The sequence below is a fragment of the Pseudopipra pipra genome, unplaced genomic scaffold (genome assembly GCF_036250125.1).
Source record: "Pseudopipra pipra isolate bDixPip1 unplaced genomic scaffold, bDixPip1.hap1 HAP1_SCAFFOLD_306, whole genome shotgun sequence".
Lineage (NCBI taxonomy): Eukaryota > Metazoa > Chordata > Aves > Passeriformes > Pipridae > Pseudopipra > Pseudopipra pipra.
The window spans coordinates 1-25,820 of record NW_026990785.1 but is presented as its reverse complement, the minus strand read 5'-3'; the positions used below and the strand labels follow the sequence as shown (position 1 = coordinate 25,820).

The following is a 25,820-nucleotide window of genomic DNA, read 5'->3' as shown; positions in this document are numbered from 1 at the left end:
AGCGGCTCGGAGCTGCCTGCGGCTTGAAAAGCCTCCGAGAGGGAGGCAAAGGCGCTGAATAACCTGCTCTTTAGATGTAGATGTAAACGAATTCAACATTATTTGGGAGGTTTCCCCTTCGCGCCGTGCTCTATAACACCCAGTTTAAAATGCAAAGCTAGTGCCGGTGTTATCAGCACGTTTTAACTTATTAAAAATTTATAAGCTTTTTATTACCTTTTCTTTTTGGAAGAAATAGCCGATGGGTTGCGATGTTTGTGTTTGTTTTGTTGGTTTTGTGGTTTTTTGGGGGTTTTTTTGGTTTGGGGATTTTTTGTATGTTTGTTTGGTTTGGTTAGGGTTTTTTCTAGGGGGGGCAGGGGTTTCAGGGGGTGGAGGGAGGTTGATTTTTGGTCTGAGAAACAGAAAGAAAAAGACTTATGCACAATAGCATAGAGACCAAGCCGTTGAACGCCAAGCGCTGCTATCATCCTTTAAACGATCCCACCTGTTCGGAATGATTTTCTCATTCGCTTCCATCCCCTCTGGTCCAAAATTTACTGGCCTTTACCCTTAACCGTCCACAATAAGCCCCCGCCGGTAGCAGCAGGTGCCGGCTGTGGCACCCCTCGGCAGAGAGCAGCCCCCCCTGAGGTTCCTCGCTCCCCTTTTGTACCCTTCGGATCGACCGGGGGCGTCTGTCAGTGCTGCAAAGCCGATCCCTGGGGGCGGGAGACCCATCCCAGATTCTGCACACCTGCGGCTTTTTAGTGCGAGTGCAAGAGTGGCATTTTTCCCCCCTTCCCCCTCTCCCTCCCCCCCCGTGCTGGGTTCTCAGAGCTCTCGAAGCCGCGGAAAACGGCTCCTCTCTCCACTCCAAACTCAGGTGTATCCGATAGCAGCCAGTTACGGTCGTGCGAGGGCCGTGGGGAGGGTGCGAAGCAGCCCCTGTACCTTCTCCCGTGCGCCATGGCCCAGGTAAGCGCCGCTCCCGGCACAGGAGAACCTGGAGGCGGCTGGGGGGGAGCGGGCACGGAGGGACGGACGGACGGACACACCGCGGTGCCCGCGGGGCTCCCCTGCGGCTTCCAGAAACCTTCCGTTTGGATGCGTGGGGTGGTTTTCCAACTCGGAAACTAAGTAAGGAAAATCAGAGAGGGGGAGAGAGGGGTTGAGTAAGTGGGCTTCAGCTTTTGGACAGAATAAGTGTTTGTTTTTGGGGTGTTTTTGTAGGAGAGGATTTTTTTTCCTGTATTTTTCTCTTCTTTTTGAAGGAAGAAAAAAGTGAAGAACGGAATAGAGATGTGAGTGGCAATATGGCAGGCAGAGCAGAAGACTATGTAAGGATCCTTTAAATGTATCCTTAGCTTTATCTTACAAATAGTTATATATGTATGTTTAAAGGTGCATTTCTTAAATGGATATGGCATGACCTAGAATTTTTATTAATTTAATATGGGAAGTGCAGCAGACTCCTTAGTCTTTTCCCTAGTAAGTGGAAAGAAGTTATTGTAAGAGTTTTGAGACATGTAAGAATTACAAACTGGGTGCACCAAAGGAATGTCTTATTCAGTATCTTTTAAGATTATTCAGTTACAAGGGTTCTGTCTCTTTTGGAGGTTGACTGATGTTTCAACTTCAGATGTAACAATAAAATAAAAGTAGAGAAACAAATAAAGTTAAACAAGTAAACAAAAAGCCTGCAACTTTTAAAATAGTGTTACAAGTACTTTCTCATAATTAGTGCTGCAACAATTTTAATACCCATTTATTTAACTCACTAGTTGTTTCCTTCCCTTCCCTCTGCAGCTTGAATCACTTCTCACTGATGCCTTTAAGGGGAAAGGATTTGAAAAAATAAGCGAACTGCTTCAAGAGAGAGAAGTAGAGCCTCGCCAGAAATACAGTGAATCTCTTTTTAGCCAGCTAGACAAAGCACTGAGAAAGGCAAATATCATAAATAATCTCCACCATCCAAACACCCAAGGGTATCAGACTAATGATGCTCAGCACCCTGTGTTTCTGTAGGAGCTGGACAAGAATGAATTCCAGAATGTTTCACTGCTGCTGAAATGTATTCAGGTCTACTTTAAAAGTGATTTCCAAGAAGGGAAGAGTTTGTTTATTGAGCAAGGACTGGTAGCAAAGATGAGTATAATATTATATGCAAATTACTAATGTGATTTAAAGTTGCTTGCATCAGAAAAAGAACTCCAAGGAAGTGAAAACTAGAGAATGGCTTGTTGGCCATGCAGAAACATATATTTTAAAAATATATTGCATGAGCTCAATGGGGAAAAAAAATACTTACTGTCTTTCATTGCTTTTGGTGCAACAGCCAATATTACGGTTTCACTTATTACCTGACTTAGTGGATTGTGGGTTTTGGGGTTTTTTTTAAGCTGACAGTGGAAGGAGAGGCAGAGTTTTGATGAGTCCCACTTGTGAAATGATGTAAAATTTCTAAATGCATTTTAAATGCTCCAGCAAAATACAGTATTAGTTATAGAACTGATGAGCAGTTTGTGCTTTTATAATTTTAAGACCTGACATACTCTTTATGAAGATCCCTTTTTAGATATGTAGCAAACTAGATGCATTTAATCTGCAGTTGCATTTTATCTTCTGGCAGAATGGCACAATACTGATTTCAGCTGGTAATACTTGTAGTAGCAGAAATACGCTTGTGCTGAAGATGAATAATACCTGGATCTAGCATAGCTAGCAGGGAACAGTTAACACATGCTCTCCATTTCCAGAGTTCTACCAAGGAGTCCTCAGTTAAAATATTGTAATCCTGCCTTGTAATTATGCTTTTCAGGGATACAGTTACTCAAAATTCCTGTATGGAGATATATTAATGAAGTTTCCCTGATCTGAGCTCTGTACCTCCAGTGAAGCATAGATTTCTGTTTCGCCACGTGTGGCTATGCAATATATTTAAAACCATGAAGTATTAAAATATTTACATTGAAAAAGCTTGAAAAAATTTTAAAACATTATTTTGCTGTGAATTGATGTTCTGTAGAAATTTCTATAGGAGTTACCATGCCATTAGTAGCATGCACTGTGCCTAAACAACAAGAGTGTGTGCCTTGGACAACAAAGGAGGATAAAAGGAGGGTTGGGGAGGGAAGAGGGGAATGTCACTTTTCATGTCCTCCTAGCAAAATTTGAGCTCCTTAATACCATGTAGCTTTTGACACAGTATGTAACTCAAGTTTTAAGAGTGAAAAACTGTCTGTAAAGTTTCCTGCAGACATATATAGTTTAAGGATTATTAACTCCTCTTCCCAGATTTTAACCAATTCTTTTAACTTTTACCTGGTATCTTGGTTTGAAAGAGCAAGAGCATTTGTGATCCTCATCGACCCAAATGAGAATAAATTTTTTGAAGACTTCTTTGACACTGCATTGGTATGTATGTGCCTTAAGGGAACAGAAGGGTTGTCTATATTGGATAGGAAAGCCATTGCTCGCAAACAATTTCCAGTTAAAAAAATGAATAGTTGCCTGGACCTGGGAGTGAGCCTGGGATGCAGTCCAGATGGTGCTGGTGGGGAGTGCCCAGGAATCTGCTCTGGGCTGGCATCAGGCTGAGATTTGACACAACCTGGGAGAAGCTGCTAAAGGGCTGCAGTGTTTTCTGATTTTCTAACATGAAGCCAAGTGTTTGTTTTTGCAGAAAAATTTTCAAGAAGTTCTGATGCATTTTGTAAATAAAGGCTTTTGTGCTGAAGCTCTCTTTAAAAACCACAAGTCAGTAATATTAAGCTGCACTTTACTTGCAAATGTGTTTTACCCAAGCTGTTCCTCCAAGTCTTGTTGTCTGTAGCTTACTGGAACTGTGTCACTTTTGTGACACAGTTTGTGCATCAGAATTCATATCAATACTTATGACTCTTTTTAGGAGTTCTGATAAAAGATACTTAAGCTGAATCAAAGTTCCTTCTTCCTCTGCTAACCACACCGACATACCCGATTTTTTTTTTTTCCAAAATTTGATCTATTTGTCTTCCCAGTACATTTCTTCCACATGCTTTTGTTGTGCAGAATGAAGTGTTTTGTTCTGTGGGGATTTGGGGTTGTTTGTTTGTTGTTTGGAGGTTTTTTAACTTTTATTTTTATTTTTCCTCAAGGGACTTCAACACCTTCAGATATACATTGTGACATATAGTACTGTAGTGTGGAAGCATGAAATGTGCTTGTACATAAGCCCGTAGGTGTAATAAAATAAGAGAAAAATGCCACAATGTGGCTTTTCCAGGGAACCTATGGGCACTGCACTCTCAAGTGCTGCTGAAATCCCTGGGGAAAGTGGGTGCTTTGCTATCTTTACCCTCCCTGCATAATGCCAACCTGTATGATTAGGGTCATCATATGTGAAATGCCTGTGTCAGGTGTTCCTGCTTTTCCTGATGTGGGTACACTAGTGTTTTATGTTATTTAGACTTTGAGAGTTGTTGGGGGGGGGCAGGGGGGCATAAACACCTTGGCACTTTGAGTACTGCTGTTCTTAGGTGATAGTGTGTTAACGAAGGCTTCCTTTACTGTTTCCATCAGGTGATTTGCAAATGCAGTAATGAAGGTCAGTATTTTTTTCCTTCCATGCCTTGATATCCTGTATCTTAGTCTCAGGAGCATGTTTCTTAATTCTGCTTGAACTCTGTCCCTTTTCTCTTCTCCCTTCCACTTCCTACCTCTCTGCAATATTTTTTTTCTTTTAATCCTCCTTCTGATTTCTCTTCAGTTAATTTTCATTAACATTCACATCAGAGCACAAACCCTTTTTCCATTTCTATTTGCTTCCTTGTTTTGTACAAGTCAAAAAAAAAAAGATCCATCTGTGGTATCTTGCTTAAGTGCTCAGCATCAAATAATTCACTTGATCAGAGTAAGTGGTGCTTCTGAAAGGGGTTCAGGCTAGAGGATCTATTCTCACCACATTTGTTTGTACTGGCTTGAGAAGTTCTTTCCTTGTTGAAGGCAACCACCTCCGTAGAAAACCATGGTAACTCCTTCAGCTTTCTGAACTAGGCAGAGGGATGTCTGCCTGTCTCTCATTCATTTCAGCAGCAAAATTTTGTCTGTGGCTGCAGCTGGCTTTCTGTTAGGGCAGGGGAGTAGGTGCTTTCAGAAAGTATCTGTATGCCCAAACGTCCAGTCTCACAAGTCATGTAAAAATAAAGCATTACACTGTGGACCAGGTAATGTGTGCTTATTTGTCCTTGTGGCTTATTTTAGTGGGAGCAGAGTACGTGTGAGCATCTTCTGGTTAGTACTTTACTGGTTTACTCTGATTTTGACAATAATTCTAATTTTCTCTTGTGGTTAGGCCTCTTAAAATAATTACCCAGGTCAGCAGTTAATGTATCTGCAGCTTTATTTTTTTTTTTTTTTTTTTACATAGAAGTTACCAGTTCCCTTTCTGTCTAGGATTAGATGGTTAGAAGCTTTGTTTTAAAATGAACTTACAAGTGGGATATTTTTACTCCAACACAGCAAACTGTAGTTGCTTCAGCTGTCTTTTATATGGAGACCAGCCCATTTCTAGCTGTAACCTTTCAAAATACTTTTCTAGGGAAGAAAGATCTGCTGAATTTATTTTTACCTGAGCTAGGGCATCTAGTGACAGAAGCAAATCTTTGCTGCACTCTGCATCTGGAGGTAAGATTCCTACTAAGAGGAGAAAATTAGATACATTTGCGCACAAGTGTGTGTAATTAGAAAATATGGGAAAAATGAATAATACTGAATTATTTCCCTTCATTTTCTGCCCCTTCTTTTGCGGGGGGAAAGGCTTTGAGGACCCTTAACTCTATACTCGACAATGTCACACGGGAAGAGAGAAAGCAATTCCCTCTGTCTGAGGAAATGTGCTCACTCACGTAAGTGATTTTTCCTCCCAACTCCTGTAGCTAAATGCCATCTTCCCTCCAATAGGAATTAGTTATTTTCACTTTTAACTTGAGGTATTATGTTGTTTCAGGAAAGACCTTGCCAAAACTATTCTGGAGGTTGGTGGTAAGAAATATTTAGTGGTTATTCTTATTAATTTCTCCAGCTTTACCTTGTCTGTTTATTTATTGTAGGTGAATTGTAATTTAAATTATTTACTTGTCAAGAGTTGACTTTTAGGGAGGAAAATCACATAGTACTCTGAGAAAATATTAATAAAAAATTGGTAAATGCAGCAATGCCTTAGTTTTTTCTGGTTGGTATTAGTAATGTGTATTAACCAATAAGACAAGCTAAACAGATATATGTAGAAAAGTAATCAGATCAGCTTCACATACGTGTTTACAAAATATGCTGGCTGTTAGTCTTAAAAAAAATTAATTTGAATTGCTTTGCCCAGATGTGGACAAACTTCAGTTAACAAGGTTTATAGCCTCTTGAGTGAAGTCTTTTTCATTTTCTCCTAATAATAACACTTTCTAGAGTTTTGCCATGATATATGGAATGTAACTTAATCCTAGTGAGTTAGTGATAAGTCTTTGCTCTCATCCCCTTCCTGAACCCCAAGAAAATTTCCCAGTGCACTTGTGTGTGTTGTGGTTTGCAGCACTCCATACTTGACCTCACTGAGTCAGGGGGAGCTGAGGATGCCTGGAGCTAACACTTGGCTGTTAGCCTCCACAGTTCTCTAGGTAGAACCAAAGCTAGATGATGAATATGACTGTGTGGTATATAAGTACAAGAGTGGCAATGCTATAACACTGTCTTATGCCAGAGGGATGATATTTATCCTGTGCTTATGTTTATTGTGTAGATTATGACCTCCAGGTTGGCCTTTCAGAAGCACTTTGTAGGTTAATGATAAAAAAATGGAGAGATGACCTTGTTCACCACTGGTTTGAAGATAACTATCTTGCTGAAGCTTTCAAAGAGATCAAGGACAGAGAATTTGAGACGGTGAGGGTCCTTATTTTGAAAACAACATACTTGACAAGTCTGTATAGGGGCTAGTTTTGGTTGAGTTCAGTCAGGATGTCCTTGTAAGAAGTTCCTACAAAACTGACTTTATAAATACACAAAGTTACTTAGTTATTGAATTATTTGTGGATGGTGTGTTTTGGTTTTTTTCTATAATGACACATTGTTAAAATAGCTCTTCTAAGTTATTTTACTTACAAAAAAGTAAAATAAAAATTATAATAAATAATAAAACATAAATAAGTTTATGTTTGAAGGCTTACTGGTAGTAAATTGGGTCTAACCATTTGTAGCAACTTGAGTGTTTCTTCCTCAGGGGCCTTTGGCATCACACTGACTAGTTAAAAGTTTCTAACTGGAGTAGAAGTCACACAGCCCGATAGAATAAGTATTTGCAAAGGAAATGCAGCCTGACTTTTTAATAATATGTCATTTGTCTTGAAGGACTGCAGGAAATTTCTTAACCTGCTGAATGAAAGGCTTGGGAATGAAAGAAGGTAAGCTGGGGACCAACAGAATAAACTGGTGCCCTCACTACTGCAGAGGGGAATAAACAGGATTGTAATTTGAGTTGGGTGATATTAAAAAGAAAAAAAAAGGATTTACGTCACATGTGAAGAATTAAATTGTTCTTAAGAAGGACATTTTATTCATTTTTATGGTGGTTTTTTGAAAGTAAAATCAATGAAGATAATGCATCATTACTAAAATACTATGGCCTCTTAAGCTTCTCCAATATTAATTTACTTTTAGAAATATTTTAATTATTTCTTGAACAATAAGATTGGTTATACTAATCTTATGAAAAATAAGATGATTTAAGTCAGGCTCTGATGCTGAATGTATCATGTGAAGTCTGCTTCTCTTCCAGAGTGTATTCTTTTCCGTGCATATCTGCTTTTGCTGACACGAAGGAGGTAATAGCCCCTAAAGCTCTGACACGTTCCCTACACTGTTACTACTGCTGAAATGTTGATTTTTGTGGTAATTGTTTTTTCCCCTCCCTCTTTTTCATTGAAGAGCTCAATTTCTTAAAATGTAGAGTGTAACCTTCTATACTGGTTGGAAAGTTTGCTTGTTTGTCACTTAGCTGCCAATTTACAACTGCTGACTTTGCTTTTGTATCAGCCAAAAGATAGAGGCAGCGCTTCTTTTCGTGGTGATGACAGAAGGAAGAGCTCTAAAAAGAAACAGGAGGACAGGACAATGTTGATTCCTCCAGCAGAGCTGTTCTCAGAATGCCGGAAAACAAGATTAGCCTGATGCCCATGTAGGAGAAGTCAGAGTTGCTGATCCTGCAGATTGCTGTAGTGGTCTTTAGTACGTGTACTGTGGCACCATTCCTGGCAGTCATATCGAATCAACAGCATGTAAATGGAAGCCAGTTCCACTGTTTCTGATTATTTCAACTGCTCGGAAACAACTCCTATACCCTCTTCCTGGCACAAACATGTGGGTGTTTGTGTGTTGCCTTTCCCTTGGCTGATACAGAGCTGTGTCTGACATGGGTATGGTTGGGTGAGCAGTAGACTGGCAGCTCGCAGGTTGATCTGAACTTTTATTTCTGCAAGATGTGCACATGTGTACACAGATATGTAAGGGAACACTTTCCAATTTTGTCTCGTTAAAGAAAACTGAGAGTGATACAGCAGTTGTGGGGCGTTTCTGGGAACAACAGTACCACTTTTCTTCCCCAGGTGAAGAAGCCATCAGATGAAAAACTGGAGGAGTTTTGGATTGACTTCAACACTGGCAGCCAGAGTGTGACTTTCTATGTGGATAGTAACGAGGTGACGGTAACACCAAGGCCCAGGTGGCTTTGGGCTCAGCCTAAGGCTGTAGACACTCACTTAGCCCTTCTGACATGTTGGCTTTGGTTTTCAAAGGGCTTTCTTTGGGACTCTGTGAGGCTGTCAAAAGAAGCTGTCAGCAGTTACAGGCTGGAGGGTAAGATTTTCCAACTGACATTGTCTTCTCTCTGGCTATGGGTTTGTGAGACACATGGAGTCAGCCTAAAATCTCAGCACCACCATGTCTTCTCCTCCCTCCTTGCCTTTGATAGTCATCTTGCACTAGCTCTGCTTGTTGGACTGTGTGTGGGCCCACTGAGCACAATAACTTACTCTCCCCTACCCAAGCAGGACAGGTTAAGGTATCAGTTTGTACATGTCCTAGGGAACAGCATAATCATCAAGATCATCAATGGGAAAGAAATGAGTGAACAGAGTAACTGGAAATGCATAGGCAAGATGTAAAAGAGACTGTTCTAAAAATTCCAGACACTTATTCAGTTATTTTGTGGTCGAGAGAAGTATGTCTTGATCTAAACCAGATTTAATTGCCTTTTTTTTTTTTCTCAGAGGATGGTGGACAAAAGATTGTTAAAATTCTTATGAAGAAACCTGCTGCTCTTACCAAAACAGAAGCAACAAAAATCAAACTGGTTTTCAGTGCTGAGTTTGAAATCTTAGGTGTACTTAAAAAAGTCCTGGGTGATGAAAAATTTATGGTAAGCTCTTAATATGAGGGTTGGGTTTTTTTTCTAAACTAGATTTTGCACTGGGCAAAACTATTCAGATTTCTGGGGTTTATGTTTGTGTGATATCTTTGTTTATTTTTTCCATACCTCTTTATTACATATCTGTCTTCCTATTGTGGATTTATAACACTCTGTATAGGTGCTCTTAGCTTTGGCCTGCAAGAGAAATTAGGCATCTTAGTAATGAAGTTTCAAAGGACTCAAAGTTATGGTTTAGAAGCTGGAAGGTTAAACTGATTTGTTAATGGATTTTATGTGTTATTACTTTTGCTGAGCTTCTACAGTAGAAAATAAAGCCTACGGCATTTAATTGTGTAACTTGAAGTCTAAACATGCTCTTACATATAGCTCCAAGTGTTACATTGCACAGGATGAGCAAATTGTTACATAAGAACCTGGAAAAGAGAATAGGTGTGCTGCAAGATGCAAATCTTAGATTGACTTTGTAGCTAGTACTTCTAGATGAAGAGTAGAGTACTTCTAAAACCTAAAGTTTTTTTCTAAGCCAATGTAAAAACATGGGCGATGTGTGTGACTTTTTTTTCTCAAATGTTAATACAGTTAATTTTTTACTCGTAATTGATCCACAGACTATGGAGATTGCAGAAAACCTTTGGCAACAGTAAATAACCATGATATGGGGGCTGTCATTTGCCCTTGCAGGAGCCAAGACCTTTCCAAATTATCAACACAATTAGCATCCAATTATTTGTTGCTGGCAATTACCAACTGTTAATTTTGTTATTAAGTAGTTGACTTCACTAGATAAAGACTACTTTTTTAAGATCACTTTCACATGACATTAATTCACACCAGCAGATAAATGAGACTGAAGAGAAGTCTGTCCATGCTGGGAAGCAAACCAGGGAGAATGAAACAGGTGATTTTTTTTTTTTTGATTATTGTGTTATTTCATTAAATTTAAATATCTCAATTTTCAAATTATTGTTTTCACTTGCAGTCCACAGCTTGCAGTTAACCTCATTTAAAAAAGAAAAAAAAGAAAAAAACCCAAAACAAACAAACAAACAAAAAAAACAAACCCCAAACCCAAAACAAGCAATGCCCAAGCTCAATCTCCTGCTGTTCCTTGTCTTGTGAGCTTAGTAACTGGTGCTCATGACAAATGCTGAGTCCCTCTAGCCCAGGGAGTGAGGACTGGGCACCATGGGCCGTGTGCTGCTGGTATTGCACGGGCAGGGGAACTGCTCAGTGATACAGGACCTGGATTTGGATCTGGCAGGGCACATCTTGGCCTTGCAAGGCACATCTTGGCTGCTGGCTGCCCACTGATGTGCAAATGCCTGGTTTCTGGTTTGGCTATGCTGTGTAGGGGCCTTTGGAAGTTTGCCTGCAGAAGGGGACAGTGGCATTGGTGTGGCCATGAAAGCACAGGTTCTCTGATGGATGAGTTCTCGCACCTTGGCATTTAACAAGCTCTCCCCTGTACAGTGAGGTGCATGTGATGAGGCAGCCTCTACCAAAGCTTTCTGCAGGGGAGTGGCTTCTGTTTCTTCTAGACAAGGTGATGTGCTAGAAAGTGGTGCGCTCCAGTTCCTTTACCCCACCTGGAGTGGATGATGCCCTGGAGATGCCTGGTGCTGTTGTGGAAGAGCAACAGGGGGAGCAGAAATGCTCACCTGTAGTCCCTGTTTGTAGGTAAAGATGAGCAGCAGCTCATCTCTGCAGAAGGTGTCCTGCTGCTGTGTGAAGTGGCATTGTCAGTGCTGCCATGAATACCTTGTGCTGTAGGGCTGTCTTTGTGTGTGCCCCAGCTACAAGTGTATCTGTGTGCCTTACAGAAACAAAGGCTCTTAGCTGGACCAGGAATAGCCATTAGTTGCTTATTCTCATCAGCCTATAGCCAATGCTTTGTATTTCTTTGAATCGGGCACGTTAGGTTTTCCATCATCAAATAGTGTCATTTCCTGTGCTGCCAGTGAACATCTGCAAGATGTCTTCTTCCAGGATCATTTGGCTGAGTTTAATTATGTTCCAGATATTATAGATGTCAAGGGAGCTCAGAGCCTGAAGTACAGATGTCATGTTTGGGTGTCTGACCCAAAGGAGGGTCTATAAGGCCTGTACTTGTACAAGAACAAGAGAAAGTAACTCCTTTCTTTCCTTTTATCCCCCTCTGAAATTCTTCTGTAAAAACCCACCACGGCTGTGACCCACAGTTTAACGAAAAGCTACTTTCAGCAAAAAAGGCAAGAGATGTGCGTGATCAAAATTGGTTTGAAACAGGAAATGTTTTCTCAGACTAATATTGGTATCAAATTATTTGGAAGGTGGCGCTTTTTTTTTTTTTCCCTATTGTGATCTTTTATCTTTGAAGACTGGGACTTGTTCTTGCTGCAAAACTGGCTGTATTTCAGGTTTTAGAGTGATTACTTTTTGTGTGGATCACTCCGTGGTGTAAATTGCTTGACAGATATTTCCACATCTCCTAAAGCTGTGAACTCACAGCTCTTTCTACTGCTACCACCCACTGTCTCAGAATCAAATCAAGTTTGAAGAGCTCTTAGGATAGTTAGCATTGTTTCTGTGACAATATTAAAAACAAATTTTTACTTTCATCTAAGTTATTGTGCATTTAAGGTTTTTCCAAGTGAATACCTGAAAGAGCTACTTCCAGCTCTAAATATCTGAGGCCCTAACTTCTTCAGTAGTCCTTCCCATTTTCCTCCAGTTACAACCTAAAATGAGCTAGAATGGTAGTCCTCCAGATTCTGGAGGCACAGGTGAGCTAGGAGTTCCTTCATCAGTGTCCACTGTAATGCATGCAGAGGTACAAGGTGGGCACTACTACTTGAAACAATCAAGGAGTACAAAGGGCAGAAGGTAGTTAATCTGTGGTGAAACATTTTGCAGTGCCTGGGAGAGATTCAATGAAGGGCAACAGAGATGGTGGAAGATCCCACTGCTTTAGTCAGACACAAACGGTTGTTCCATCTCTTCCAGAGCTTAGGAGTTAAGGTAGCGATAAGATGATAAACTTCAATGTATTTGTACAGTATGAGGGGCTTACATGGGGGAAGGTTCAAGATACTGTTTTTTTAGCATTGCAATTCTGCACTGGGTAATTTGGAGATGTTTGGTTTTGTTCTATTAAACATGATCTTGAGATGTTTGTGCTTAGTAAGTTGTACTGTTACAACTTATGCATGAGTGTAATAATGGAAAAGGCAGGTAGTGAGTGTGTTCAGTTACTGCAATAGCATTCTCACACTGGTTGCTGTTCTGCAGTGATAGCTGAGTCTTCTAATGCACAAAGGAGGAAAGATCCCTCAAATTCTGAAAACATGGAGACTTTATCAGACAACTTAACCTCTGAGAAGAGCCAGCAGTTAACACACACAATAGCAGTAAGTGTTTGGTGTATGGGTGGAATGGTCCTTGTGCCCCTTTTCCCCCTTCTCCAGTCTGCTTTTTTATAGGTGGGGCTAAAACCTTCTTTCAAAGAAAACTGGTTTGTATCCAGTCAGCCCAAACATATGCCTCCAGAGCTGCAATTTTGGCAAAACTGCTTTAAAAAGAAAAAAAAAGAAATTTTACTTCTCTTGTAAGGGGATGATGGGATGCCCTTAGTGAGAAACCTATGATATCACTTATGTGCAGCCTAAAATGTTTTTATGTGTGGACAATGATGAATGTGTCATCCAGCTGTTGTCACAGACTGGAGCTGAAAATCTGTTTCTAAAAATCCCCACTTTTTTAATTGATCATATGTATGTTCTGTTCATGGTTTCATGTCTCCGAGCAGAAAATGGTGAACTCTGGTGTTGCCGTGGTTACAGTGAGCCAGCAAACTGACCTGGAAGATGCTAACCAAGGCTCAGGTCAGGCTTCAGTTCCTAAAGTCTGATCCAGTTCAGTGTCACCCAGATGACATGTTGAAGCACCTGCTTTTGTGGGCCTTACAGCAAAAGTAGATAAAGATTTCATAGTAGTGCAGAGGCTAAAGCTATAGTTTCTTTGCCTTCTTCAGCAAAAAAGTCCAAAACTCCATCTCCAGGAATGAAAGCTAAGCCTAGGTGAGTGTCTTGCAGACAAAAAGTTGCAAAGGGGTTTTTTGTGTGTGGGGTTTGTTTTTTTGTTCCCTTCTCCTGGGGTTTTATTGCATATGATTTTGAGGCTTATTCCATCACTTATTAAATTAGAAAAAGATTCTGTTTTTCAGCCTGGATAGTAAGGCTGGATGCCTAGAGTTACAGCACTTTGGAGATGCTGAACAGTGATGCTGAGTTACTAGTTTGGCAGCTGCTTTGGTGTCACTTTTTTCTCATCACAGATTTAATCCAAATGCAAGGTGATCACCCAGCTAACTTAAGAGTTTAACTTCAGCTATGTGTGTAGCTTTTGCTATTAAGTGGAGCTCAGCAAATATGAGGCTATTCATAATGGGGAACATGACTTTTGTGAAAGATCATGTGAATTTGAATTCTCCTTGGCATCAATAACACCTTTTTTCCCAGAGCTTTGGAGGACAGAATTCCTTGTAATTAAGGAGCTGGACTTCTGTAGAGTTACTGACTGACTTTCTTCCTTACACAACTAAACCGTTGCTTTGATGCTAATTGGTGCAAGTTTTTTTTCCCCTTAGTACTTCACAGACTTTTTGGTCTTTAAATGAACAGCTCCCTCATGTGTCCTCTTGTCCCCAGTGAGAAGCCCCTAGAAGAAGAATCCAGGGAGGAGGACACACCAAAGGTATGTTTGCCTTGGGGCTCACCTGAGTGAAGAGATATGGGGCAGGGAAGAGATGTTCTGGTGGAGTTGCAGAAGAAAGCTGGGATGGGTTGACCCACTGATGCCATTGAGCAGTGTACTGAGTCCATGCAGTGTCATACCTGATGTGATGTGCTGTTTAGCACCAGGAGTGAACTGCAGAGGCAACAGCTACCAGCCTCAGTCTAGAGTGGCCCAACCAGTTAATTCGAGCTCACTGGAGAGTATTCAGCACATATGCCCACCCCACAGCAGTGTGTTGTGCTTGTGTCTAGGAGTACAGTGGTGTGTGGGCATCCAGACCGGCTGTGTGTGGGACAAACTCACATGTCACAAGACTTGCACGCTGTCTGCAAGAGCAAATGTTTGCTTGCTGAATGGAACCAAGCCTTGGAAGTCTACAGACATGTTTATTCACTTTTGTCTGAGCTCTAATGACCCTCCCATGACAGGTCTAGTGCTAGTTTTAGATTTTTAAATAAAATTAATAATTTTTTAACTGCCGGTTCAAATGCTTTGTAACACTTGCCCACTCTGCAGTGAATTCAAAGCTTTTGAACTACTTTTTGTAACCTCACCCTATTGGCCCCCCCAGCTGTGGGAGTTCATATACTCTCTGATAGGGAAGAACTGCAGGCAACAGTTGCACCTGGATAGTAGTTGCAGTAGGAGGAAGGAAGTTTCCTGGCACACCTTATCTCTGCTTTTAGCAGGCTCTTGGATAAAAACATGACTTTGGGTATTGTCTTTTTAGCTCCTGGAACTCCCTCTTATTCCAAAGGATGTTGCCTGGGAAAAGAGAAACAGGAAAAGAAGTTTGGCCAAGCAAAGGGCTGAAGACAGGTATGAGCCCATGCAGAGACTGATGTACCAGGTGACTTTAGACCATTTCTAGTCCTCATGGATGGGGGTGTCCCCATGGGGTGGGCTGTCTGAACAGAACAGATAGCAAAACAAGCAGGAGGCTATGAAGGGTCACAACTTGTCTCAATAGGACCCTTTGGGTCCCCAAAGTGTTGAACACTTCAGAAACTAACCCTACTCTGCCAAAAATGCCCTCTACCTCTGTGACACTATGTCACATTGGCTTTTCCATTTTTCCTTACCCAAATATAATCCTCCCATCCTCCAGTGAGTAGAGTTATGAGTGTCAGCCTCTTTCACAAGTACATAAGCTTTCTTGGATATCGTTCCAATATCCAGCGTCATGTGTGCTAGAGTTCCAGGACAGTCTTTCTCTGTTTGTCTCCTCACATCCAAAGCTAGTGGCAGTGTGAGCAGAAGCACTCAAGGGTCTGGGGCCACTGCAATCTGTGGCACTGAAAGTCTGACACGTGCCTTACTCCTCCTGTGGTCTCTGCCAAGTGTTGTGTTCGAGTTAATGCCTTCTGCTGGGTGGAAGAGCAAATGAACTGTATGTGAGGATCTCTGCTGCTGTTCTGGAGCTTCCTTGAGGCTTCCTGCTTCGGCCTACTGACTCTTAGCTCAAAAAACCCCCACGAGGGCTTAGATGAATTTTTTGATTGATTGTACATAAGAATAGGAAAACTTGATGCAGAACTTCATCAGGACTACAAGTTGTGTGTTTTAAGACCAAATAATTTGGTGCCACAAATACCAGTTTTAAAACAGGAGTAGCATTGTAGAAGCTAGAGGTGAAGAGCTACTTAGTTCGGTCATTCTGCTCCCTCTAGTGTTTCGTCTGGAAATGAGCGTGTCCTTCCCTCAGGAGAGGAGGCTTTAACGAGGAGCTCAGTTCTTTGGTTTTCCCGTTCTTTCACTAATTAAGAGAGGGTGTACTGTTTGCTGAGCAATAGTTCTAGGATTTTTTTAAATAGTTACAGTTTGGAGAAAGCAATAAAGGTACAGTTAAGTTTAAATGTTGAAAGACGTGAAACCAAAATCTAGATGTACACAGAGAAGTAATTAGAGAACAAACATCGAATATTGGAATTTTCAAAAGGCAATTACATGGATTTTTTAAAAAATGCCTCAGATATTATATTTCCATTACTTATTTCTTCCTACCGTGTACTCTTATTGGTGATGTGGGGAGAAAATGTCCAATATGTAAACAGGGATAGACTAATTTGTATCTTTTGAATATTTCTCTTAAAATAAGAGTTAAAATTGAAAGATTGAAAGTCAAGACAGAGAACAAGAAAACTAGGTAGGAAAGGGGAAAGTATTTTTGTAGAAGCTCTGAAAGCAGTCCATTTAGTCACAGAAAGTGTTTGAGCCTGTAGTGGGAGAGTGGGACAGAAACAAACCACATTATCACCCCCATAATCTTAATGAAGTTCCATAAGGTGATTCTTCATGATTGTATGTTGCTTCCATATATGTGTCATTGTCTTGCAGGAAGGAAGTCTTTGACTTTGAAAACTCAGACTCTTCAAGTCATGAAAAGGTAAAGTTGAGAACAGAAGTTGTTAAGAGCTATGGTCCCAACTCAACACCTAACAGAGTAGTAACTTGCAGGAGGGGACATAGTTCACTGCAGAAATGCTGTAAGGATGGACACACTGTTATAGCAAAACAGACAACTGGGAATCTGAGACTTTTTTTGTTTGTGTGGTGGAAATGGATTTTTTTTTTTTTTTTTTGAGTAGGGAGAATGCTCATCACTGCTTGAATTTTGCGGTGGGTTATGTATGATATCACCAACAGAAATCTGAGCTGTTGCTTGAGTGAGGCCGTGGGGTATCTCTGTGATTGAAGGCCAGCCTTCCTTTGTGTTTTGCTGATTATCAAAAGCAGATTGCTGAGCATCTGCTTTGTGCTTCTAGGCTAGACAGAAGAGACTGAAATCCGTTTCAAGCCATGCTTTGCAAATTAGGAATCCCTGGTTAAAAGCCAGTCCTCACAAAATTTTTGTGGAAGTTCTGCTTGACTTATATTTTGCAGACCCTTGAAAAAATGAAAAATAATGAGTTGCTTTGCTTGCTTTGAAACTTTGACCCGTGTGAGTTTTCTGAAGAAGTGTAAACGTGCTCCTGATGGCTTCCACCAAGGTGGCTCTGCTGCAGAAACGCTTTGGCTTTCAGCCTCTTTCCTAGTGTGAGAGATGTCACTGCCACCTGCTGCTAATTCTGTGGCAATGGGTGATGAATGGGACACCCCAATTTTCTCTTCTAAATGGGACATTGCCTGATCCTTGCTACTGCCACTGGGTGTCAGCATAAATCCCTGTTCCATGGCATCCTGCCCCGCGTCCCAACAGCCCCGTCCCAAGGCTGTCCGGGGACCGTGTTCTGTGTTTACACGTGCTACTAGCAGTGGTGTTATTGATTAAAATGATGTTTCTTATGACGTTAGTGCTTAAAATGAGCATTACTCATAAAGCAGGGAAAGGAGAAAGTAACTCTGTTTAAGACAACAAGTGTTTGTCTATTATAATTTAGGACACTGTTTCAATCAACAAATTCCACTCCCTTAAAAGGTGAAATTTCCATGCTGAACTCCTGAGTTTGATACATATAATTATGTAGATTATTTTATGGGGTAGCCGGACTCAAAGACAAATATCTTCTTCTTTTTCAGGTTGCTGAAGCCAAAGGAAAGATTCTTGGTCAGAAAGCTTCTTCACAAAATCAGAGGTACAGGATCATACATGTACCATTTATCAACTTTTTGCTATGTGAAAAAGAGTTCATAGTTTTTGTTAAGCTTTTTTAAGTTAGGATCAAAAAGGCTGTGTGATTTTTCTAATACCATAGTTCCTTGCTTAGCTACCACGGTATCTGTAGATGTTATTGGTACTAATTTTCAAATAGTAACTGAGAATATAAAGGTTATGGGAAAGAATAGAGTCTCCTGTCTACTTTGATTATAATAAGATTTTAACATGACTTTAACTCTTAAATATCATCCTTCTCTGATCGTATGTGTAAACTGCTGACTTAATTTTTGAAAAATGCTTAAACTCCCTGCCTTGCTTTGGCTGCCTCCCAATTATAGCAAGCTGCCAGGAACTTGCACCTCTAAATATGTAGGTTAATTTCTGTTTAAAAAAAATGCTAATTTATAAATATCCCTGAGTTGCTACTTTCAAAAACCAAGCAAAGAAAAGTTTGGCTATTGACTGCACTTTAATAGTTTGATTCTTGTGCTGATCTCTCAAGGAACCTTCCTGTGATTTCTGTTTGACTGTGCCCCTTCTGTGGTGTGCTACCGTTAGTGTTCGCTTGTCTAATTTGGGTCTTTATGTGCTACTTGGCAGGACTTATGAAGTAAAAAACAAGAACAAACTCGAGAGAAGGCAGGTAGGTTTTCTGTGCTTTTTCATCCCTAGAGCCTTTGATTGCTGTGTTTGTCCATCTGTACAAATCTGTTGCACCCCTAAAGAGGCTGAGGTTTAAACCTTACCCGGGGCAGAGGTAGAGGAATATGAACCTGGTAGCCTCTAAATAGCCTGTTTGTTGCTACTGAAAGCAGCACTCGGGGTGCACCATCACTGCCAGCGAGCGAATTGTCTGTTATATTTTTTTTTTTTGCCCCACTGATGTGCTGTTGGCTGCAGCTCAGACATGCTGAAGTTTTCCTTCTTGCAAGAGCACTTTTAGACACGGGAAAGGGGGGAAGAAGAGGAAGGAGGATGCTGTAAAAACCCCATATTGGCAAAGGGCAATCATCTGCCTCTCAGTGTTTTTATGCTGGTGGTTTGACAGCTAACTGTGACTGTTTTGGCAGATTTCACAGCTTAAAATGCTTTACATATTGCACTGTGGGGAGGAAGAAATGGAGTAACTTGATAGTAGTTGAAGGGGAATGGCTGAGGGTCTTCTCAGTGAGCTGATTAAGCAGAACTCACTCTTAAGAGGGTCTCTAGTCCAGTTACAGGAAACATCTTTTTTCGGAAAGCAACAATGAAAATATAAGCTCTGGTCAGAGTGAAAAGAGCTGGATCCTTGACTCTCAGATACAGTCAGTGCCAAAATCTGTTGACTATACCCGAAAAAGAACAAGGGTGAGAAGTAAATTGAAAGGTAAGTGTAGTCCCCTATTGACATTTAGCTATGCATGATGTGCCGTGCTGTGCTGCAGAAAAGCAAATGGCTGGTGACGGTTTGAGAGTGTTCAGCCAAATCCTGATCCTCCTGAGTGGGAGGGAGCAGGTTCGAGGCTGGCAGCAAGGGGTGCCCTGTGGAGGAGGTGCATTGTGCACTCTTGTGCTTGAGCTGGTCTCTGGTTCCCTTCCCAGAGTGGGGTTGAAATATCTGGGTGGAAATCTGGCACTTAAACATCTGTGTGGGTGTAGCACTCTGTGTGTTGATGGCAAAGGGCCCCTGAGTCCCGAGCTGGTGGCTGTGTTGGTGCTCTTGAACACAACAGGAAGAAGATCTCTTTAAAGCTACCACACCTCCTCCCTATAACTTTCCTCTCCTCATCTCCCCAGAAACATGATTGACTTGGCAAAGTAAACCTTGAAAAACCTGACAGTTTGCAGACCATGGCACTCTGCTCCCTTAGATAGTTGGTCTGATAGACCAACTGTCCTCTTAGAAATAATCACATTTGATTTTGCAAATTACGGATAGCATTCTCTGCTCAGACCTGCCCAAGAGCAAACCTCCCCTACAGCCTGCTCCATGACCATCTACTGCTGTGACCTCCAAATGCAAACCAAATTGCTCTGAATGAGATGGAATGTGTCTGTCCCATTCATGGAGAATGATGCTTTCTCAGGTAGCTGTTGGATTCAGTGGGAATGAAAAAGCAAAAGAAAGTTGAGGTTGAAATTATCCTTTTTACTGTGTTTCCTTGGGAGTTGTTCTCACTCCAGTGTCAGCCCACACATCCTGCCTAGGACTTAGGGACCATCAGACAAGATGCAGAGCCTGCCTTTTTTCTTGGCTGTTCTGGATGCAGTGAGTTGTGTATGTTTGCATCATTGTATCTGGCTTTGTTAGAGAAAGGGCTTTGTTAGTAAAAGGGTGTTTTTTGAAGCTTACTGTAAGTTTTGTGGCTTTTAATCTTGCAAATGCCCAGAAAACCAAACTGAAAAGGTTAGCATCATGGCTAACTCAGGTAACAGGGTAAAGTACACACTTAACTTTGTAACCAGGTAAGCTTTTTTCCTTGCAGTGCTTCCAATGTCTTCCGCAAGTAGTGGCAGTGACTACTCGTCAAAGAAGGTAAGGTGGTGTCATGCTTAGGTGTCTCAGATTTAACAACATATGTGTAAAATGTGTACAAATGAGTGAGAATTAAATAAATTGGTGCTATTTTTCTTCTCAAATGTTCTGATGGACAGATTTGTCTAAGCATTGCTGAGACTGTATTGATCTACTAGAGGAGGTCTTAAGAAAACATGGGAAACTTTGTAGAAACAACTGTGTCTGAGTCCTGAGCATGTTGTCCTGGAGTGATATTTACCTTTGACAAGTGAAAAATTGGACTTGGTGTGACACTTGCCTTGACACAGCTGCCTATCTAAATACCTGCAGAAATCCCAGTTGGGCCCTACAAGGCTGTGCCCCCATGCTGTCTTCTGCCCTGTATTGTGCAGTGCCTTGGGAAAGCTCGCGTTCACCTCTGCTTTGATGGCAATTTTCAGAGCTTTTATTCCAAGTCCTGTGCTCACACCACAAGTCCTGGTTCATGCATCATCGTTCTCTGCTTTCAACTATAGCTCTGGGAAAACTAACAGTGGATTATGTAGCAATGGAGGAGTTGGTGGACCAGACATACATCAAGCAAATAAAATAAAATTGAGCTATGTCAGGCTTTTCCAGTGCCCAGCTGTTAAATGCCACGTATCAAATATATCTCAATCAAAATATATTTGAAATACAGAAAATTTTGAAAAAATCTCTCCAGAATGCTTAGTTGCATTAAAAGCTTTTATTTTCCTCTGGAAAAATTTTCTTTACTCTCATGACTATAATGCTTCTATTCTGCTTATTAAAAATATCAAATGTACAGCTCTAGTGGCTAAAGGGAAAAGTGATGCATGCATTGAACTTCAGGGCACAGGTCTCCTTCAGTGTTAGAGAGCCATCAGTATGTTAGGCATATTTCAAGTGTATCTCTGCCCTTAGTGTACATAAAAAACCAAACCAACCAACTAAAACAACAGCCCAAGCCCCTAGTTCTTTAGTAATGTTTAAATAAAACAAATGCTTAGACATTGTTTTGTTTCAGGGGGGAGAATCAAGGAAAAGAATTAAAAAGGAGATGCAAAGGGAAAAAAGCAGATTTAGCGCCAAGGGAGGTGATTTACCTACAGTGGATCATGCTGGTATTTCTATTTTAATCTTCTTCAGTGCATTAGAAAAGCTGTTTTGATACATATGGGTCTGTACTTTTTGGGTTGGTTTTTCTTTTTGATTTTGCTGTTTGCATTCACATTTTCTTCATAAGCATTCTGCTTGGTGATATTTTTTGTAAGGGCTGTGAGGGCTGCATATTGTTTGCATGGATACTCTTATGCAGGGAGAACATTAGCTGGGGCTAGTGAGAGGTGAAGGAAAGAACTTAATTGACAGCCACGGAGAAAACAGCCTTTGGACTGAGTTCGAGCCACCATCTCTTCCCTGTGTAAAGAGATAAAGAAGAGGGTGGAGATTAGAGGGTGGAGATTTTTTTGTTGTTGTCATTAAATTGAGGTTCCTAGTCAATGCAGGATTCAACCTCTCTTGCCTGTGTCATTTGACTGATCTCTCACGCAGATGAAACGCTCTCAAAAGAGCCCAAAGAGGATTCGCTATCACCAGGTGTGTCTGCCAGGAGCTATTCCAGTGATGTGGAGAAGGCTGTGCAGGTGCAGTATGCAGTGCTTAAACTCCTTCCAGTCTGCTGTCAGGCTACTTCTCATCTAAAACCAATGCATCATGTCACTTTTTTTCCTATAACTAGACAAGTCCCTGACAGCTTGCCTGCAGTGCAGGGTGGATACCTTCTTACTTTGTTTTCTTTCTCTCCTTAGAAGTTACATGAAGCACCTGGAAATTTGACTAGAGAAGAAGAAAGTACTAAGCGGAAGGACTCAGGTTTGTTATTCTTGATAACATGGAAGGTTGTTAAAAAGCAGAAAGGGGCATTGCCAAAGCATTATTTCCTTTCAAAGACAAAATAGCACTTTTCTTGAGATAATTTTTTGCTAAGTTCTGTTTCTCTGTTTTGTATATTATGATTTTATATACATGCTTGAATTCATTGCTAATCCCTAAATCCTGTTCTTGATCACAGGGGAACTTGTAGTGTAACTATTAAGAGCTGGGGATTTGCAAACTAGTGACCCAAGAGACACACAGAACATACTTTTTAATGGTTTGAAAATGCACTGCAGCTTCAGTTTAAAAAGAACAAGCCTTTCTTAAAGTTGTTGACTTTATACCTAAGAGCAGAGACACAGACCATTGCTATAAGCATTTGGTAAATGATGACTTGGGTAATGCTTATTACTGCTGTAGCTTTTTTTTTGGGTAGGTGACTTAAGGAATTTTTTTTAATGAAACTGAATTTGCATAAACTAAGTCAGAATTGCAGCACAGTCTCTTTGTGATTGGAAACAACCAAACTTCAAGAAAGTTGAGCAGCAATGGATTGTTTTCATACTAATCTTCTCAGTACTGGTGTAGTTTTGAGAGACTGTCTTGAAGTTATTGCTGTGACTATGAATCAAGTCACTGAACAAAAGCGTCCCTTTTCTAATGACCTGGCTATATTTGTGTTCCCTATATATCTCTTACCTGTCCTGCAGTTTCAAAATACAATGTCACTGCACCAACAAATCTGCTTAATTTTGGGGGAAGATAAGTGCTGCAGACTTGATTTTTTTTTTTATCACTGTTTACTGTACAGTAAACAGTTGGACAGGAGTTGATGCCATGAGAAGGCACAAATAGGCTTATGTTCAGAAATTTCAAGTGTGATCTGTGACTGCATTTGAATTCTTTCTTTATGAACCCAAAATCTGCTTCAGGATGCTTCTTTTGTTCTGACTGTCCTCCTTGTCTTGGGCCCCCACCACCTTCCTTTCTGCACTATGGAGACTGCAGTCATCGCTGGTCAAACAGGTCTCTCACTGACGTTGAGAAAAGTATTAGTGAGACAAAGGGATGGGTTTTTTTCCTTTTAGGCAAATTTTCCTTAAAATACAGGCTGTAGTCTCCCTCAGCATGTTCCTAAGGTTTTTTCTGGATTAAAAGCTATTGTATAGCAACTCTAGTGAAGCTGCAGAAAGGTGGCTGTTATGAGTGTGGTTAGGTATTTTTCCCCTCTATTGTGTTTATGCATGGGTTTTGGGTTTTGGTTTTTTCTTGTGAGGAGAAGCTGGAATTAGCTTAGTAACATAAACAGATTGCCAGCTTTGGTTGGAAGTGTGAAGAAGATGGACAAGAGGTTTTTTATGGTTAGAGTAGCAGGTCAAGAGAGCAAATTATCTTTAAGATGGAGACATGTTAGCTTTCCAGTTATCTGCATAACACTAGGCAGTCTAGTTGCCTGCTTTTGCAAGGGAAGATGCTTGCTAGTGAAGTCTTATCCTGTCCTGTAAGTGTGATTTCAGATGCTAAAATGAAGATGCCTGCTTTTCTGAAGCATTGGTAATTCCAGTGGTGGTTTCTGCTTGAGCAGATACTGTCCTGTACCTCATGCAGAAGAACTGGTCTTTTCTGAAATATTTTCTCTTCTCTTCCCAGATACATTAGAAAGCACTGTCATAAAAAAGCTTAAATTTTCCAGCTGGGAGACAAATCATTCATCTTCTGACACTAACTATAAACCAAGGAAAATTTTTGATTCAGTAGAAGAGGAAGCAGAGATCCAAAAAGGTAAAGTCAGGTTGGCAGTTAAAGTGAAGGTTTAAATGCTTTCAGCTTTTCTTTTGTTATAGTAGAAATCATAGTCATACGGAAGCTTGAAGAGATGTGTCTGTAGCAAGGCTAACTTCTCCAAAGTCCAAAATTAACAGAAGGTGCATATTGCATCACTGTCATTGGAACCATATGTGGAGGTGTGAATGATGAAATTTGGGTTCCCCTCAGTAAGCTGCTCAGTGATATCCACACTTTCTAGTCTTCCTGAATAGTGACTGTCTAGAGCTATTAAAAAAAACCAAACCAAAACAAAAAAAACCAAACAAACCAAAAAAACCCCAACAAAACCCAGGAGCTGAAAAAAAAAGCATGCAGATAACAGACAGAGTAACTGCAAAACACTGCTAACTCCAAACACAAGGGGATTAGGCTTTCTTTGCAATGAATAAGTAGAAGACAGGAAAACAGTGGTGACTTTTTTTTTTTTAAATTCCCTTATGTTGTGCTTTTGCCTCACTGTCTGTAAATACACTGCTCTTTGTGTTGCTCTATTGTGCTTCTTGTTCCTTGCTGCTAAAAAGTATTTCTCAATGGACTTTTGGGCCAGTTTTCCTCTTGCTTATGAGCTCTAGAAGAACAAAACTCAAATTCCAACTCTATAACAAAAGTTGCTGCTTACATGAATGACAAACCCTTCAGTAGCAGGAAGGCTTATATTCCAATAAGCCCCCCAGCATGATGCTAACTGGTTATACACTTCCTCCTAGGTCAGGAAATGGATGATAGTGTGGATGATGTGTTTTTTTCCAAGATGCAACATGAAGACTTCAGTCATTCAGGAGTGATTACTGCATTTGAAAGCTTTGTTGACCAGCTGAAGAAACTGTTCTGGGTAATGTGTGCTCTCTTACTGTGTGTGGCAATTTATCGTATTATGTGAAATTACCTTTTATCTCCAGAGGAGTTGGTGCAAATATCAGATATCTATTTTTTTGCCCAAGACCAGGGCTTTGGCTGAAGTGTTTGTTAGTCTGAAGCTCTTAGAAGTATTCTGCATAACCTGTATATTCTGAGAAATGTTACAGGGAAGACATAAAGGAAGTTTTAATTAGCTTTTTCCTTCTTTTTGTCTCTACATGTAGGTTGGAACATCAGACTTGGTTAGGCACTTTAAATACTTTCCTCAGAGGGGAGAGATCGAAGCTTTTTGAAAAGTAACCCAGTGTAGTGACAGTGTACCGATGCTGGAACTGTGGGTCATTTTCCTCATGAACATATATCAAAAATAGAAAAACTCCCTTTTGGAGCATAGAGCAGTTTCACTGAAATGTAAGATCAAACAACTTTTTCATGATGAAAACCGGAAAGCAATACAGGCTGTACCTATTGACTAGAACATGCATAGATCCATAAGGACATGCTTTGAAATTAATGGTATGTGGAGGTGTTAGCTGCACAGTTTGTAGTGAACTGTCCATTAGTGGTTCACTCAACTGTACAGACCTACTTTAGATGCAAGCAATCAACTGCTACTGTTGATTTAGCTATAACAAGTAATGTGGACATTAAGCCTAGTTTAATATGAGAGAACAGTGTCTGACCTATTAGAAAATCTTCTTGTGGTCAAAAGCTTTGAACAAACCAGATGTGGCAGAGCAGACTTACAGTGAGTGTTTGTTTGGTTTTTTTATTTTTTTTTTCTTTCCAGCTAGTGCTAGATATTCACACTAAGCTTTTTGGTACTAAATCCTTGAATCAAGGCTGAAGGTGGATGCATTTACAAATCAGTTAAGATTAAAATGCACACTGCCTGTATAAATGTTGACCTGAAATAGTGCTAACAAAGACCTGGTTTTGGGCAGCTGTTAAGT

General features: G+C 40.6%; 1 protein-coding gene and 1 long non-coding RNA gene across 2 annotated transcripts; both read left to right on the top strand.

The window, feature by feature from the left end:
• The first annotated feature begins 1,256 nt into the window (after positions 1–1,256).
• Positions 1,257–25,595, top strand: LOC135408303 (synaptonemal complex protein 2-like). Its single transcript, XM_064643528.1, has 20 exons — positions 1,257–1,319; positions 1,789–1,926; positions 2,008–2,131; positions 5,561–5,646; positions 5,779–5,867; positions 5,969–6,003; positions 6,752–6,894; positions 7,360–7,412; positions 8,546–8,705; positions 8,802–8,862; positions 9,276–9,424; positions 10,271–10,334; positions 12,704–12,822; positions 19,017–19,173; positions 20,273–20,322; positions 21,332–21,428; positions 21,859–21,950; positions 22,116–22,179; positions 23,833–23,964; positions 24,717–25,595. Exons 1-20 carry the CDS (start codon positions 1,296–1,298, stop codon positions 24,887–24,889), a joined length of 2,010 nt encoding a protein of 669 aa, XP_064499598.1. The 5' UTR covers positions 1,257–1,295; the 3' UTR covers positions 24,890–25,595.
• LOC135408304 (uncharacterized) lies at positions 13,321–15,023 on the top strand. Its single transcript, XR_010427480.1, has 3 exons — positions 13,321–13,491; positions 14,122–14,167; positions 14,940–15,023. It is a non-coding gene; the product is annotated as an uncharacterized LOC135408304 (long non-coding RNA).
• Positions 25,596–25,820: the final 225 nt, after the last annotated feature.

Bases quoted from the DNA above. Each gene is read 5' to 3' on its own strand.
- LOC135408303 (XM_064643528.1), top strand. From the start codon at position 1,296: ATGGCAGGCAGAGCAGAAGACTAT. The intron at 6,004-6,751 runs GTAAGAAATATT...TTTATTGTGTAG, and splicing joins AACTATTCTGGAGGTTGGTG to ATTATGACCTCCAGGTTGGC. The intron at 8,706-8,801 runs GTGACGGTAACA...TGGTTTTCAAAG, and splicing joins TCTATGTGGATAGTAACGAG to GGCTTTCTTTGGGACTCTGT.